At 67.0% G+C, this 15379-nt stretch overlaps 2 protein-coding genes across 2 annotated transcripts; one reads left to right on the top strand and one right to left on the bottom strand.

Moving 5' to 3' along the window:
* Window positions 1-245: 245 nt before the first annotated feature.
* AVPI1 (arginine vasopressin induced 1) lies at window positions 246-2748 on the bottom strand. Its single transcript, XM_073354631.2, has 3 exons — window positions 2599-2748; window positions 1514-1833; window positions 246-989 (listed from the first exon to the last, which is right to left on the bottom strand). The coding sequence occupies exons 1-3, from the start codon at window positions 2731-2733 to the stop codon at window positions 851-853; spliced, it is 594 nt and encodes a 197-aa protein (XP_073210732.2). The 5' UTR covers window positions 2734-2748; the 3' UTR covers window positions 246-850.
* Window positions 2749-8901: 6153 nt separating this feature from the next.
* MARVELD1 (MARVEL domain containing 1) lies at window positions 8902-9602 on the top strand. Its single transcript, XM_078853902.1, has one exon. It carries the CDS (start codon window positions 8996-8998, stop codon window positions 9515-9517), a length of 522 nt encoding a protein of 173 aa, XP_078710028.1. The 5' UTR covers window positions 8902-8995; the 3' UTR covers window positions 9518-9602.
* Window positions 9603-15379: the final 5777 nt, after the last annotated feature.

Raw genomic sequence — 15379 nt, forward strand, 5'->3', positions numbered from 1 at the left:
GTGGGATGGTGCCCAGGGATCTGAACAGACAAAACAACAGGCTGGCATTTACACCCCACCTGCCAGGCTGAGCACCCAGCTGGGCTGCTGTACGGAGGTGCCCTGGCTGTGTCATGCTGTAGTGAGAGCCTCACCCCACATAGGTGTGTCTCCCTGGTCCTCCCCTCTCGGAGCTGGCCAGGCCTGCAGTAAATCCTGGCAGTGCAGACAGTAGCAGACTGGGAGGCATGTACAGGTCTCACGGCTGGGTTACTGCTCTGGCTTTTATTACACATTCTCTCCTGCTGTATTCAACAAGCATCAGGTGTTTTCCTTGGGCTGCCCACAGTTGGGTGGGGCTCACCCATGGGACTTGGACCCCAGGCAGAGGGGCACCCTAGAAAGCCAGCTCTGGTGCTGACTGCATTTGCCCCACGTGTACCCCCCCAGCCAGGCCTGGAGGTGGGGGAAGGGCTGCCTGCTTGTGGGTCACTCCCCTCCCCATTGGGGCTCATCTAGCTGCCAGCACAAGGCTCAGCACCACTTGGGTCCCAGAGGCCCTGGCCCCTCAGCAAAGGGCCTTCAGGGCAAGTTTGTGTTGGATGAGGGGTGGCTGCAAGGCCCATTTGCAGCCCAGGCTGCAGCTGCCCTAGGCTGGCTGGTCCCCACAGTGATGGGTGGCTCACTTCCCCGCAGGGACCCCTCACTCTGCTCCCCTCTCCCTTCACCTACTGTGGGGGAGGGAGGGGAATCTGCAGCTGCTTGGCCCAGCTCTAGCCAAGGGGGACAGAACCCCCGCCCTGTGTCTCTGCCAGCGTGTGGGGCTGAGCCTGGCCAGGCAGCTGGGAGCTCCCAGCACCAGCTGCCCCCCTCACTGCTGGAGCTGGTGCAGGTACCCTGTGGGCCCTGGCCCCCTCTTCCTCCGCCTGGTCCTTGGACCTGTCCTGCTGGGCCCCTCCAGCCTCGGGGTGCTGCCAGGGTCTGCGCCAGGGGAGCTGCTGTCCTCGAGCCTGTAGGGGAACAAATGGAGTCAGTGTGAGGGGCAGAGGATGCCTGGCCAGGAACACATGGGGCATCCCTGCCCCAGGCGCGAGGGTGGAGCTGGAATTGCGGCAGAGGCAGCTAGCCCAGCCTCCCTCAGGGCAAAGGAGCTCCCTAGCCGAGGCTGCCCCTTCCAGCCATACCCTCCCCATGGCCTTGCTGCGGGGGGGCTCCCCTCCTGGGCCAGGCCAGATGGGAGCCAGGGACAGGTTTGGAGTCTGTCACCCACAGTGCTGGGGGAGCTAGAGGGGGAGGCGGCAGGTCCAAGGAAGGGCCCTGGCACTGGGATGCTCTTTTGTGTTTAGGGGTAGCTCGTTCAGTCTACCCTGGGCCAGCCCCTGAATCACACAGGCCAGACATGTCCCCACCAGGGCTTGTGGGGTGACCTGCCACTGCCCCATTTCTCCCCAGAGCCCCACCCCACAGTGCAATCTCCCCACAGGAGGCTGTGCTGGCCGGTCCGCATGCTCAGGGCCCTGGGCCCAGCCTGTACCTTGGGTGGCTGCTGTCCTGAGCTGCTGGGCTCAGCTGGGGTGGCAGCCGCCCCCTCCTCTGCCTGCCCCTGAGCTGGCGCAGGGCTTGGGCCGTGCGCCGGTCGCCCGCATAGCCCAAGACCAGCTGGGCGCGTTCCTCGGCCCGTGCGTCCCCGCTGCTCCGGAACAGCTGCCTCAGCTGCAGCAGCCCCACGCCCTGGAAGATGTTGGCAGAAGCTCTTTTCCGGGCACGGGCCTCAGGAGCCTGGCGCTGCAGGGGGTCACATGCCACAGAGGCCGGGGTGCCCATGGGTCTGCCCCCGTGGGGCCAGAGGAGAAGCTGTGGGAAGGAAGGGAACAGGATGAGGCTGCGAGAAGGGTTTGGGTGTCCCACTGCCTCCTGCATCCCCCGGGGCTCCCCTGCTGGGACGGGCGGGGGAGGGGGGAGCCTAGGGGATTTTGCAGCCTGCACCCATAACATCTGTCCAGTGTCCCAGCCAGTGTGTCACCAGCCAGGGGCCCAAGGCCAGCTGGGAAAGAGACGAGCCAGATATTTCCCTGCCCGGCTGCGCTGCCTTTGGGGCCCAGAGGGGCCCCATTTCCTGAGCTGGCTGAGCAGGGCTGGACCCGAGCCACCATCCCCAGGACACAACAGCCCCATAGCCCTCGGGCAGGCCCAGGAAAGAGGGGGGGCCGCTGCCTTCTCCGGCGGGCCGCGAGCAGGGGGGGTCGCGCTCCAACGACGGGCGGCCCTGGGCTCTCCGGGTGCGTCTACACGGCAGCGACAAGCCCAGGGCTGGCCCGCGCCAGCTGGCCCCGGGGCTGGGTAACTGTGGTTACGCCCCGGCTGGGTCCCGGCGCTCCAGCCCCAAGGGCGAGAGGCAGTGACGGGCCCCGAGCCCGGCCCCGGCGGGGTTCAACGCCAGTGTAGACGCGCCTCGGCGCCCGCGGAGGGAGCCAGCCCCGGGCCTGCCCGCGACCGGCCCCGGCGCGGGGGGGCTGGCGGCGGGGGGCCCCGGCCGGGCCCGACCGGACGGGCCCGACCGGACAGACCGGACCGGAGCGGAGCGGACCGGACCCGCCCCGAGCGCCCCCGCCCGGCTACCTGCGCACGCGACTGGCGGCGGCGGCGGCGGCTCCGCGGCCGGGCCCGGCTCTGGGGTCCGGCCCGAACCCCCCGCCCCGAGCGAGGACCGCAGCCCCGCCCCCCGCCTGCCAGCCAATCAGCGGCCGCGGCCATCCGCGTCCCGCCTCCCCGAGCCGAACGCGGAGACACCGGCCGCCCAATCAGGCCCCGCACAGGGGGAGGGGCGGCGCCTGGCGCCTCTCGGGGAAACACGTGGCACTCAGTGACGTCAATAGGCAAGCGGTGACCAGCTGCTGGCGGGGGGGGTTGGCGCTACTGGCGGGGGGAAGCGGGGAGCGCCCCCCCCGGAGCCTGCAGCCGCCCCCCCATCCCGCCCGGGACCCCCCCGGAGCCTGCAGCCGCCCCCCCATCCCGCCCGGGACCCCCCCGGAGCCTGCAGCCGCCCCCCATCCCGCCCGGGAGCCTGCAGCCGCCCCCCCATCCCGCCCGGGCCCCCCGCCCAGGAGCCTGCAGCCGCCCCCCCATCGCGCCCGGGACCCCCCGCCCGAGAGCCTGCAGCCGACCCCCCATCCCGCCCGGGACCCCCCCGGAGCCTGCAGCCGCCCCCCCCATCCCGCTCGGGCCCCCCCGCCCGGGAGCCTGCAGCCGCCCCCCCATCCCGCCCGGGCCCCCCCCGGAGCCTGCAGCCGCCCCCCCACATCCCGCTCGGGCCCCCCCGCCCGGGAGCCTGCAGCCGCCCCCCCATCCCGCCCGGGACCCCCCCCGGAGCCTGCAGCCGCCCCCCCATCCCGCCCGGGACCCCCCGCCCAGGAGTCTGCAGCCGCCCCCCCCATCCCGCTCGGCCCCCCCGCCCGGGAGCCTGCAGCCGCCCTGTGAGGATGTGACGCAGCAGGGAGGGGGGAGGGTTGACCTGGGAATGTGCCCTGGGGAGGGGAGACCTGAGAGCCTGTCACCTGAGCCAGGAGGGGGCGGGGGAGGTAACACCTCTGCCCAGGAATGTGAACAGAGGCTGCAGGAGGGGGCCTGCTGGGGGGGTTTAGTGTCAGTTTGGGGCTGGGGAGAGGAACACAGGGAACCCCAGGGCTGGGGTCTAAGCTCGCTGCTCCCCCAGAAGGACGTGACTGAGGGGTCCTGGGTGTACCCACAAGCTCTGTTTTGGACTGTGTTCCTATTGTCCAATAAACCTTCTGTTTTACTGGCTGGCTGAGAGTCTCAGTGGATCCCAGGAAGAGGGGGGCAGGGCCTGGACTCCCCCGCACTCTGTGACATGCCCCCCCATCCCGCCCGGGACCCCCCGCCCAGGAGCCTGCAGCCGGCCGGTCCTGCCCCGGATCCCGCTCAGGGCCCTGCCCAGCCCGAGCCCCGGGATCCTGCAGCCGGTTGCACATCCCAGGCTGTGAAATGCTTTGCAGTGAGAAGCTCTGTTCCCTGCACACATTAGGGCACCCCGCCTTTTCCCAGTCAGTAGAGATCCAGGCGAAAAGCACCCGCCCGTACCCAGTCCCTCGGGCTCAGGGTGTCACTAACCTGGTCAATGTAAGTACCCACACCCTTTCCCAATGTGTAGGGCTCCGGGAGTATCCTACTTCTGCAGGTGTGCAGGGCCTTTGACCAGTGAAAGAGCCTTACACTGTAATATCCTACACCACCTCTATTTATGAACAGTCACCAAATCAGACTGCACACGCCACACACAGGGCTCACCACTCCCAATAAGACAGGGGAACTTTTCTGGATGGCCAGTCAGGATCAGGTCCATCCGGGGGACTCCAGTTTCTGCCCGGTGTCATTGGCAGGGTGTTGAGGTCTGGCAGCTCTGATCTTGGGGGTGTGTCCTGGAGTTGGTTCCCAAAGAACTTCCTTTTGGACCCCAGTTTATATCGTGAAATTTGAGTCCTTTTTAGCTGTGCCCTAACCAATCATTACACTAAAATTTTACTAACCAATCCTAACATAGTGTAACAAAAATTTTTAACCAATCCTCTCCCACCATCTTAATTTACACGTAGCAAAATTAATTATGTAACAGACGGCAACAATCAAAGAACCGGAACCATAATGACAAAACAATACAGAAAGGAGCAGTTCACAAGCACGACTATTGAGAAGTGGTTTCTTGCCAGACTGACGCCATCAAACTACATTTTCTTTAACCACCTTAAGAGCCGTGTCTCTATCTGGTGGTCGTGGGGGCCACTGGGACGGGGTCTCCTTCTCCCCAGCCGGATCTGACATTGTTTTACTGTCATGTAGATGGACTGTGAGGATGGGACTTCCCGCTTCTCAGCTAATGGCTGCAGCTCGGTGGCTTTTTAATGGGCTGCAGACGAAGGCTGTATCCTTCCAGCTCCCTGCCCCGCCCAGGCTCAGCCACTGCCCTCTGTGGGTCCGTGCGGCTGCTGGGGACTTTGGAGGCTTCCTGCGCCTGCAGCTCACGGTATCCCAGGTTCTTCCCAGGGGTCACGCTGCCCCTCGCCTGGGCGACTGAGCAGCCGCCAGTGCACTCAAGCCTGCCCAGACAGAAAGGCCCCCTACCTCCCGTGCCCCAGCCCTGCTGCAGCCTGGTTCAGACACGCCACACTGCCTGACGGCATGAACAGGAGCTGCTGGAGCCCTGCACTGGGGGATCTTCCCTACAGACTTTGCAGAAGGATGAAGGAGATTCTAACAGTAACCTGCAGCTTTCGAACCTGGGACTTTCAGATCTGTAGCACAACCCCTGCCCCTTGAACTCAAGGAGTAACCTCGTTTGCTGCCACCTGTAGTAGGCTGCTATCCACCCGTGGCCCAGGGGGAGATGACACATTTTGCCAGCATCACCCGAGGCTGTATGGAGCCTGGGGAGAGGCCCTGAGCCGGGGCAGTACACAGAGGGGCTGGCTCATTTGCAATATGAAAACCAAGCAATGTTGTTGAAGTGTCACAGATGAATGCAGCACGGGAGGAAATGGGTTTATCGGCCTCCCTGAGTAACAGACGAAATGCTTCGATGAATGGCTGGGTGCAATCCTCTCCCTTTCCTGGCGCAGTGTTTCTGTCATGAATGAGTGAGCCAGAAGAAAGCAGGGTGCGCCCTCCGGGGCACATGGTGGGAGGATGCTCAGGAAGGACAGGTTTCAGAGTAACAGCCGTGTTAGTCTGTATTCGCAAAAAGAAAAGGAGGACTTGTGGCACCTTAGAGACTAGCCAATTTATTAGAGCATAAGCTTTCGTGAGCTACAGCTCACTTCATCCATCCAGCAGCAAGGATCCTGCAGTACAGGGGATTTCCTCAGTGCTGGTCAGTTGGGGAGAGGGGGCGGGGAGTGTAGATGGCTCATGTTCCACACACATGTTGTGGGGCTGGGAGGGGACTGACCTGTCGATAACCCTGTGGCTGGAGGATGGGGGAGGGCTGGCTCTGACATCCCATCCCCTCCAGCTCAGCACTGCCTGTCACAGAGCAGACGAATCCTGTCAAGGCCTAGACCTGCCCCTCAGGGTCTGTCTGCAGAGGGAAGATGCCTCCCAGCCCAGGAGCTAGGAGGGCTGGTGCATGGAGTCTTGGAGGCCAGGGGCCTGCCCACATGGGCCAATGTGAACCTTTAGGGTTTGGCCCCCCAAGGGACTAGTTACAGGCTGGAGAACAGACCCGGCCCTGTGGATCCCTGGCAGTGCCCACCGTGGGAAACTCTGCCAACACTACCAGCTGCAGGCAACACGTGGTCCCCACTAGGCTCCTTCCCTCTGCAGGCCAGCAGTTCCCGCGCCCCAGGTTGTTACACCAGAGCACCCAGCCCCTGCAGCATGGAAGCAGCATGCCACAGTTCACTGGCTTCTCCTCAGTCCCACCCTCTCCACAGCACGCTCACGGATCTCTCATAAAACCACATGGAAGTTTATTTAGCAGAGCTCGAGTTAAGGATTCAGACAAAGGCAAGTCAAAGGATTTACAGACAGGTTACAGGTAAAAGACAAACAGACCAGGCAGCCTAGAGCCTGCACTCATTAACGAGAGCCTCTCAGAAACTAGCAGGAAGCGCTGACCAGACTGTGGTGGGCTGGGCTTTACTTATCAAAGGAAAGAGGACCCGGTCCTTCACCGTGCTGGCTTGTGGCTGGGCATAGGGCTGGGCTCACTGCTGCAGCGAAGGGGTGAGATGTTTGTGAGTACATGGGAGTGATGGATGAGTTCTACATCCTCATGCTTCAGGGCAAAGGAAATCAGCAGCTGGGGTCAGGAAGGCCTGTCCTTGCTTCACACCTCTCCTGTGAGGTAGCTGGACAGTGAGGCACAGTAGAGAGACAAGGGGGGAGGGCATATCTTTCACTTGACCAACTTCTGCTGGTGAGAGAGACACGCATGCTTCCCGAGGAAGAGCCCCATGTCGGTGGAAAGCCCGTCTCTCACCCATAGAAATCAGTGCAATAAAAGATATGATGTCACCCACCCTGTCCCTCCCATGTCCTGAGACCCACAGGGCTGCAACACTGCTGGCCAGAGCTGGGCACGGGGGGCAGGGATTTATGCCTTTCTTGGAAGAATCAGGCTTTGGGCACTCAGAGACAAGGCACTGAACGAAGGGACCACAAGTCTGCTCTGATGCAGTGGTGGGGCTAGGGACGCCTGGCGCAGGGCTGGGGCTGAGGACACCCGACGTGATGGTGGGGCTGGGGACACCCAGTGGGGCTGGGGATGACTGGCGTTGTGACGGGGCTGGCGACGCCTGGCACAGGGGTGAGGCTAGGAATGCTTGATGGGGCCGAGGATGCCCCGCATTGCGACAGGGCTGGGGACGCCCGGTGGGGCTGGAGATGCTGAGCAGGGCTGGGGACGCCCGGCATCGTGACAGGGCTGGGGACGCCCGGTGGGGCTGGAGATGCCGAATGGGGCTGGGGATGCCCGGCGTCGTGACAGGGCTGGGGACGCCCGGTGGGGCTGGAGATGCCGAATGGGGCTGGGGACGCCCGGCATCGTGACAGGGCTGGGGACGCCCGGTGGGTCTGGAGATGCCGAATGGGGCTGGGGACGCCCGGCGTTGTGACAGGGCTGGGGACGCCCGGTGGGTCTGGAGATGCCGAATGGGGCTGGGGATGCCCGGCGTTGTGACAGGGCTGGGGACGCCCGATGGGGCTGGAGATGCCGAATGGGGCTGGGGATGCCCGGCGTTGTGACAGGGCTGGGGACGCCCGGTGGGGCTGGAGATGCCTGGCATTGTAATGGGGCTGGGGATGCCTAGCAGGGCTGGGGACGCCCGGTGTCGTAACCGGGGCTGGGGACGCTCAGCAGGGCTGGGAACTCCCGGCGTTGTAACGGGGCTGGGGACGCCAGGCAGGGCTGGGGACGCCTGGCGTTGTGACAGGGCTGGGGACGCCCGATGGGGCTGGGGACGCCAGGCAGGGCTGGGGACGCCCAGCGTTGTGACAGGGCTGGGGACGCCCGATGGGGCTGGGGACGCCCGATGGGGCTGGAGATGCCGAATGGGGCTGGGGACGCCCGGAGTTGTGACAGGGCTGGGGACGCCCGGCGTTGTGACAGGGCTGGGGACGCCCGATGGGGCTGGGGACGCCCCGCGTCGTAACGGGGCTGGGGACGCCCGATGGGGCTGGGGACGCCCGGCGTTGTGACAGGGCTGGGGACGCCCGATGGGGCTGGAGATGCCGAATGGGGCTGGGGACGCCCGGAGTTGTGACAGGGCTGGGGACGCCCGATGGGGCTGGGGACGCCCGATGGGGCTGGGGACGCCCAGCGTTGTGACAGGGCTGGGGACACCCAGCAGGGCTGGGGACGCCCGGTGTTGTAAAGGGGCTGGGGACGCCAGGCAGGGCTGGGGACGCCCGGCGTTGTGACAGGGCTGGGGATGCCCGATGGGGCTGCGGACACCCCGCGTTGTAACGGGGCTGGGGACGCCCGATGGGGCTGGAGATGCCGAATGGGGCTGGGGACGCCCGGAGTTGTGACAGGGCTGGGGACGCCCGATGGGGCTGGGGACGCCCGGCGTCGTAACGGGGCTGGGGACGCCCGATGGGGCTGGGGACGCCCGGCTCCGTGGCCACAGCCGCCGGGGGAGACACGGGGAGCCGCTCGGCGCTCTCGCTGGAAGCGGCAGCCCCCCGGGCTCTTGCCGCCCCCAGCAGCAGCGGGTCGTGCGGGCCTGGCCTCTCCCTGCGCCCCCCGCCGAGAGCGCCCCGGGGCCCCCAGGCCGGGAGAGGCCAGGCCGGGGGCCGGCTCCGCGGCGGAGCCCGCCCCTTGCAGGGAGCCTCTGGCACGTCCCGGGCTGGGCCGAGGCGGGGCGGGGCCGGGCAGGGCGCCCGGCGCAGGCAGGACCGTTAGGCGCCAGATGTTTGGCAGCCGAGCGCAGAGGAAGTGGCTGCCGGGAGGGACGGACGGACGGACGGGCGGACGGGGAGCGGCCCGAGGCCCCAGCGCTGCGCCATGCCCCCGCCCGCGCCGCCCGCCCCGCCGCCCGCGCCGCCCGCCCGCGGGCCGCTGAGCCTGCACCGGCCCTTCCTGCGCAGCCCGCTGGCCCCGCTGCGCCTGGGGCAGCTGCTCCTGGGCGCCGCCTGCTGGGCGACGGTGGCGGCGCACAAGTACGAGGGCGCGGCGCACTTCGCGCTCTTCGCCGCCGTGCTGGCCTGGCTGCTGGCGCTGGCGCTCTCCGGCCTCAGCCTGCTGGGGCGCTGGGCGCTGGTGCCGCTGCTGGGCGCCCGCTGGCTGCTCGCCAACGCGGCGCACGACCTGGCGCTGGGCGCCGGGCTCTACGCGGCGGCCGCGGGCGTCATGGGCCACAAGGCGGCGCGTCACAGCTACTGCAGCCTGCCGGGCTACAGCCAGCCCTGCCTCTACCGCGCCTACCTGGCCGCCGCCGCCTGCGCCGCGCTGGCCGCCGCCCTGCACCTGCTCTCCGGCCTCTACTGCCTGGCGCGCCGCCGCCGGGGCCACCGCGACATCGTCTGAGCGCCCGCCGGGCCGAGCCCCTGGGCCTCCAGCAGGGGCGGGTCGCCCCCGGGACCGACCGACGGACAGAGCCTCTCAGCCCCACCAGGGACGGGTCGCCCCCGGGACAGACCGACGGACAGAGCCCCTCGGCCTCCATCGCCCCCGGGACCGACCGACGGACCGAGCCCCTGGGCCTCCAGCAGGGACGGGTCGCCCCCGGGACAGACCGACGGACAGAGCCCCAGGGCCTCCATCACCCCCGGGACCGACCGACGGACAGAGCCCCTGGGCCTCCAGCAGGGACGGGTCGCCCCCGGGACCGACCGACGGACAGAGCCCCTCGGCCTCCATCGCCCCCGGGACCGACCGACGGACCGAGCCCCTGGGCCTCCAGCAGGGACGGGTCGCCCCCGGGACAGACCGACGGACAGAGCCCCAGGGCCTCCATCACCCCCGGGACCGACCGACGGACAGAGGCCCTGGGCCTCCAGCAGGGACGGGTCGCCCCCGGGACCGAGCAACGGACAGAGCCCCTGGGCCTCCAGCAGGGACGGGTCGCCCCCGGGACCGACCGACGGACCGAGCCCCTCGGCCTCCAGCAGCGACGGGTCGCCCCCGGGACCGAGCGACGGACAGAGCCCCTCGGCCTCCACCAGGGACCGGTCGCCCCCGGGACCGAGCGACGGACAGAGCCCCTGGGCCTCCAGCAGGGACGGGTCGCCCCCGGGACAGACCGACAGACAGAGCCCCTCGGCCTCCACCAGGGACGGATCGCCCCCGGGACAGACCGACGGGCAGAGCCCCTCGGCCTCCACCAGGGACGGATCGCCCCCGGGACAGACCGACGGGCAGAGCCCCTCGGCCTCCACCAGGGACGGATCGCCCCCGGGACAGACCGACGGGCAGAGCCCCTCGGCCTCCACCAGGGACGGATCGCCCCCGGGACAGACCGACGGGCAGAGCCCCTCGGCCTCCACCAGGGACGGATCGCCCCCGGGACAGACCGACGGGCAGAGCCCCTCGGCCTCCACCAGGGACGGATCGCCCCCGGGACAGACAGACTGACCGACCACTACCGGCCTGACGGCTCCCCTAGCCAGGCAGGGACCCGCAGCCCCCAGACACAGGGACCCCCCGCCCCAGAGGACGGACGGACACAGGCTAGTCTCAGCCAAAGAACCCCAGCCCCGATTGCCCAAAGGTGGGGGCTGCTGGCCCTCTGGCTCCCCCCTTCCGGCTCTCACAGGTGGGTGCTGGCTCTGGGTCTCCGCTCACTCGCTCTGCAGGGGGTGGCTGGGCACGGGGAGCCTGGGCTATGGGGCTGGGACAGGAGGGAGCAGGCCCCCATGGCTGTCGGGGAGGGAGGGGAGTTCAGGCACCCCAGGAGCCCCTCCTAGCATCCACTGCCCAGCCAGGATGAGCTTCCCAAGATCAGCCCCTCCGCAGGCTGGAAACGCCCAGGGAGAAGCCCTGATCTATGGGAACCGACTGCCCAGAGACCCCCCAAAGCTCCCTAGTGGGACCCCCTGCTGTGCTCTGAGACCTCCCCCCCTCCCAGGGGCTGAGCCCTCACTCTCCCCTGCCCCCACATGCAGCCCCTGCTCCTGCCCCATCCGCTCAGGGACTGAACTATGCCGCCTAGGCTGGGCGGGTGGCATGTGGCAGGAAGGGGAGTCGAGTGCCAGCCCAGAGCCACCACCCTTTCCCCGGCCACACATTCCCACAGTGTGAGGCCCCAGCAGGGCAAAGCCCTTGTTCACTGCTGCTGCTCGTGCCCAGCCCTGACTCATGGATGCGGGCGGAAGGAGCAGGGGCTGGGCCATGCAAGATGTTCCAGGCCCGGGTATGTCAGGGCAGCCTGAGAGCCCCCTTCAGCTCAGCCTCCTGCTCGGGGGTGTGTCTCTCCCTAGTGCCCTTTTCTTTGCAGAGGCCATGCACACAAACTGTGCACAGGGGTCTCCCCACCTGCCAGGGACGTGCAGCTACCTCTGGGGTGGCATGCAGCCGTTCTTTAACCCCGGTGCAGCTGGAGAGGGTGGGAAGTGAAAGACACTGTGCCCAGCTGACGTTGCAGGGTGGGACGGATTTGAAATTGGTGGAATTTAGCCCAATAAGGAAATTCAAGGGAAAGACAGGCAGGTTTCGTAACCAAGCAGAGACCCCGCTGAGAGGAGACGGCTCCACCTTCGGAAGATCCCCGCGGAGGGCCCCTCCGGCTGGGCAAGCCAGGCCTGGACTGCTTGGGGTGCAAGGGAAGTGCTGGCCGCCCTGCTCTGCGGGCTGATTCCATGGGCGGTGACTCAGGGCTGTGCCCCCGGCCCCTGGGCAGCGCAGAGGAGCCCCTGGGCAAAGGGGCAGCAAGTGCCTTAGATTTTTTACAGACTTCCACCCTGGTGCCATCGATACGGCGCTGCTCTTGCCCCTGGAGCGGGGCGGGCATGACGTGCCCTGGGCGCTGTGAGCTGGACTGGCTGCGGGAGCCCAGCGCCGCGAAGGAGGCAGAGAGCGACTCTGGAGACGCAGCAGCTGGGGGCTGTGCCTTGTTCCAGGAGCGCTGCCCCCTTCCCCCACGTCTGTACCCATCTCTCAGGCCCCTGGTTTTCCCGGGCCTGGTGACCTCGCTTGGCTGCAACCCGGTGAAGTGCCTTTCACCCCAGCGACCTCCAGAGCTCTCTGCGAAGGCAAGGGGAGCCAGAGGGTGGATCAGCCTGGCCTGTGGCCCCCCACCGAGAACTGACAGCTCGGGGAACTTGACCGGCTCCAGCACACCCTCGGAAACCCCCAGCTCTGGCTCCTCTCCTGACCCCTCCTCCAGCCACGAGGCCCCGGGGATGGACTGGCTGCAAGGGCTGGAACGGGGCTGCCAGCCAGGCCCAGAGGAAGCTACACTTTGGATGGAATTGTGCTGGGAAATTGGAGATTGCTTTGAGCCCAGCCCCAGGCCCCCTGGGAAAGGCCAGCGGCTGCAGGCTCCCCCCCCCCCCCCACGGCCCTGGACACCGGAGAAGCAGTGGCAGGACCCGAGGGAGGGAGTCGAGCCTGGAGGTGAGAGCTCTGTAGTTTCAGGGTCGTGGCACAGACCTGCTGGGCCTGGCGGGGGACGCTGTGGGAGAGAGCCCGAAGGCTGGAGGTCCCCAGTGCCCCCCACACCTGGGAACAGGCCTGTGCTGCCTGGGGTCTGGGCAGCATCCAGGGCAGGGCTCCCCTGCAGACTGTATCCAGGGCTCAGCTCAAACTCTCCCTGTGTGCTCTGAGCCGCAGGGTGCAGGCTGGGGTGGCCGGGGGGTGGGAAGGGGCTGCCTGCCCTGGGCTCATGGAATTACAGGGGGCTTCGATGCCCCCAGGCAGTGCACAGTCTTGTTGGCTCTGCCCCCGTTAACATGCCCGGCCCGAGGCTCTGCTTTTCCCACGGGCGAGCTGCATGGCTCTGAGACAGGGTCCTTGGGCTGCAGCGCCCTGGGTCTCCGAGTGGTGCTCCAGAGAGTCCAGATGAGTGCAGACCCCAGGGGATAGCCCCCTGCCTTGTGCACACCCTTCTCCTGTGAGTTGCATGTGTCAGCAAGGCCTTTCTGAGCTGGGCGTAGGGGTTCTGGCCAGGTGACTCTACACCTGGTTGGGGGTGAGACAACCGAGAACAATGGGCAGGATGAGGGGGCCCTTCTGATGCCTGGCTGCAGAGTTAACCCTTTGCTGCCTGTTTGGGTTTGAGGGCCATGACCCCCACCCCAGGGAGAGCCCGCAGGTAGCACAAGGAGTGCATGTGACTTCTGGCTGTCGTTCCTGGGCTCCCCACACCCCATCATTTGTCTCAGTGGCTGGAGCCACAACCTATCGGTGTCCCGACACACAGGCAGCAGGGGCAGGGGGCAGAGCTGGAGCTGGGGGGCAGAGGTTGGTGTTTGGGGCTGAGGCCAGGGCCTGGCTGCTCTGCTACTGACTCTGTTTCCCTTGCAGTTTGCTGAGGAGCCTGCCCCGTGGCTCCCGTGCGCAGGGCCTGGTGCTGAGCTCGCTGCTGGGACCTCCGGAGGCTGCTTTGGGCTGGAGGGAGCAGGCGAGGACCCCAAGAAGGACTGGGGAGCTGCAGCCTCCTCTCATGGAGAGACCAGCAGCCCCATGCTGCTCTGGGAGAGGACATGGACTGGGCAGCGTGTCCCTGCCCCGTACAGCCAGGCTGGCTCCCCGTGTGTCGTGGACGGGCCCAGGGCTGCCTGGTGCCCGCCTGCCTTGTTCTCAGGCCGTGCCATGATGCTCGTGAACAGCCAAGCCCCAGCGCACTGGAGAACTGCATGCCTCCACCAACCACTGTCTCCCTTTCCCCGGGCACGCCCTGCATGCTGCCCCCGACTCCCAGCTGTGCCCCATCCCCGCCTTGGGGAGATCCCGCCCGTCAGCACAGGGCGTGCCGTGGGCACCACTGGCCTCCCCAGGGCCTGCGGATCTTTCCCACCCTCCCTGCTGCCTGCAGCCAGACTGCTCTGCATGTGGCCGCAGGGCCTGCTCTGCACAGCTGGGGCGGGAGCTGGCCGCGCTGGGTAGCTGGAGACAGAGCCCTGTGGCAGAGCCAGCCAGGTGCCCCTGGCCGTGCTGAATGAGACCTCCAGCACCTCTAGGCTGGAAGCTGCTGCTGCGGAGGAAGCTGGGTCCCCCTCTCACCCCGATGCCCCTGCCCAGGGACGGCACTGCCTAGAAGCAGGAGGCCCGCTGGGTTGGCAGGGAGGGGCTCTGTCCCTGGCCCCTGTTCCCAGGCCCCTGCCCATGCAGCCCCCTTGCTCTGTCTGACTCGTGGGCCCAGCTGTACCCAGATCTCTGTTGTTTGCTGTGGATTCACCTTTTTAAATAAAGGGTTGCTGGTACGAGCTGGGGCTGTCTGTGTTGGGGCTTCATGTCCCGGGCCGGCCGCGGGGCAAGGGAGCGGGACTGGGACTGCAGCCCTGGGTGGGGAAGAGTCACACAGGGGGTGGCTCCAGGCAGGGGTTTCCCAGGAGCCTCAGGCTCACCACATTCCAACCCCTCATCAGAGAGGTCTCAGACCTGCTCCCCCTCCAGCCCCATAGGGACCCCTGGCCCCTCTGCTCCGCCCCGGGTCTGCACATACCCTGCCTAGCAAGGGGGTCCTGCTGACCCTGACTGCCACAGCATGGCCTGGGATTGGGGGTCTGGCCTGGAGCAGGGCTCAGACCATCGCTGGGGATCCCCAAGACCCCCAGGACCCAGCACAGCTGCTGGACTCTGATGGTGGGGCTGGGGCTAGCAAAGGGGCAGACCCCTGCAGTCTGATCTCTGATTCCTCACAGCAGAGACCAAGCTGGGACCTGCATCCCAGGGGGCTGACAGCCTCACCTCGGCTTCCCCAGCCAACCCCCACCTGCCCTTGAAGCTGCCCTGTGTCAGTGCACCAGCTGGGCTGGGGACCAGGGGCCCCTGTAGCCTGCGTTTGTTTCTTGGGGCCACAGGCTGGGCTCCCGAGAGCTGGCGTGACTTGTCAGCACAGGCCTGGCTTTAGGCACCCGCGCAGCAGATGGGCCCCGGGGCCCTGTTCCTCGCACTGGCCTGCTCGCCCCCGGCAGCAGAACACATGGGAGGCAAGGGCTCCCTGCCCCACCAGCAGGATCAGAGTGGGGGAGCAGCCGGACAACCGCCCCCCCCTCCCCGGCCCCATGTCTCTGTGTGGCTTGGGGGCCTTCTGCCCCCTTAACCCGGGCCTGCAGCTCCTTGCTCATGGGGAAGGCTGACCCAGGGGGGCAGGTGTAGAAAGCCTGCAGGACATCCTGGCAGGAGCGTGGCTGTGACGAAGTGGGACTGTTCTTAATGTTTCCTCTGAATAGTGTGGGGGTGCCTCAGTTTCCCCTATGAAGTTCTTAAGTATCTAGGGGGTGGGTG

The sequence above is a fragment of the Lepidochelys kempii genome, chromosome 7, assembly GCF_965140285.1.
Source record: "Lepidochelys kempii isolate rLepKem1 chromosome 7, rLepKem1.hap1, whole genome shotgun sequence".
Taxonomy (NCBI): domain Eukaryota; kingdom Metazoa; phylum Chordata; order Testudines; family Cheloniidae; genus Lepidochelys; species Lepidochelys kempii.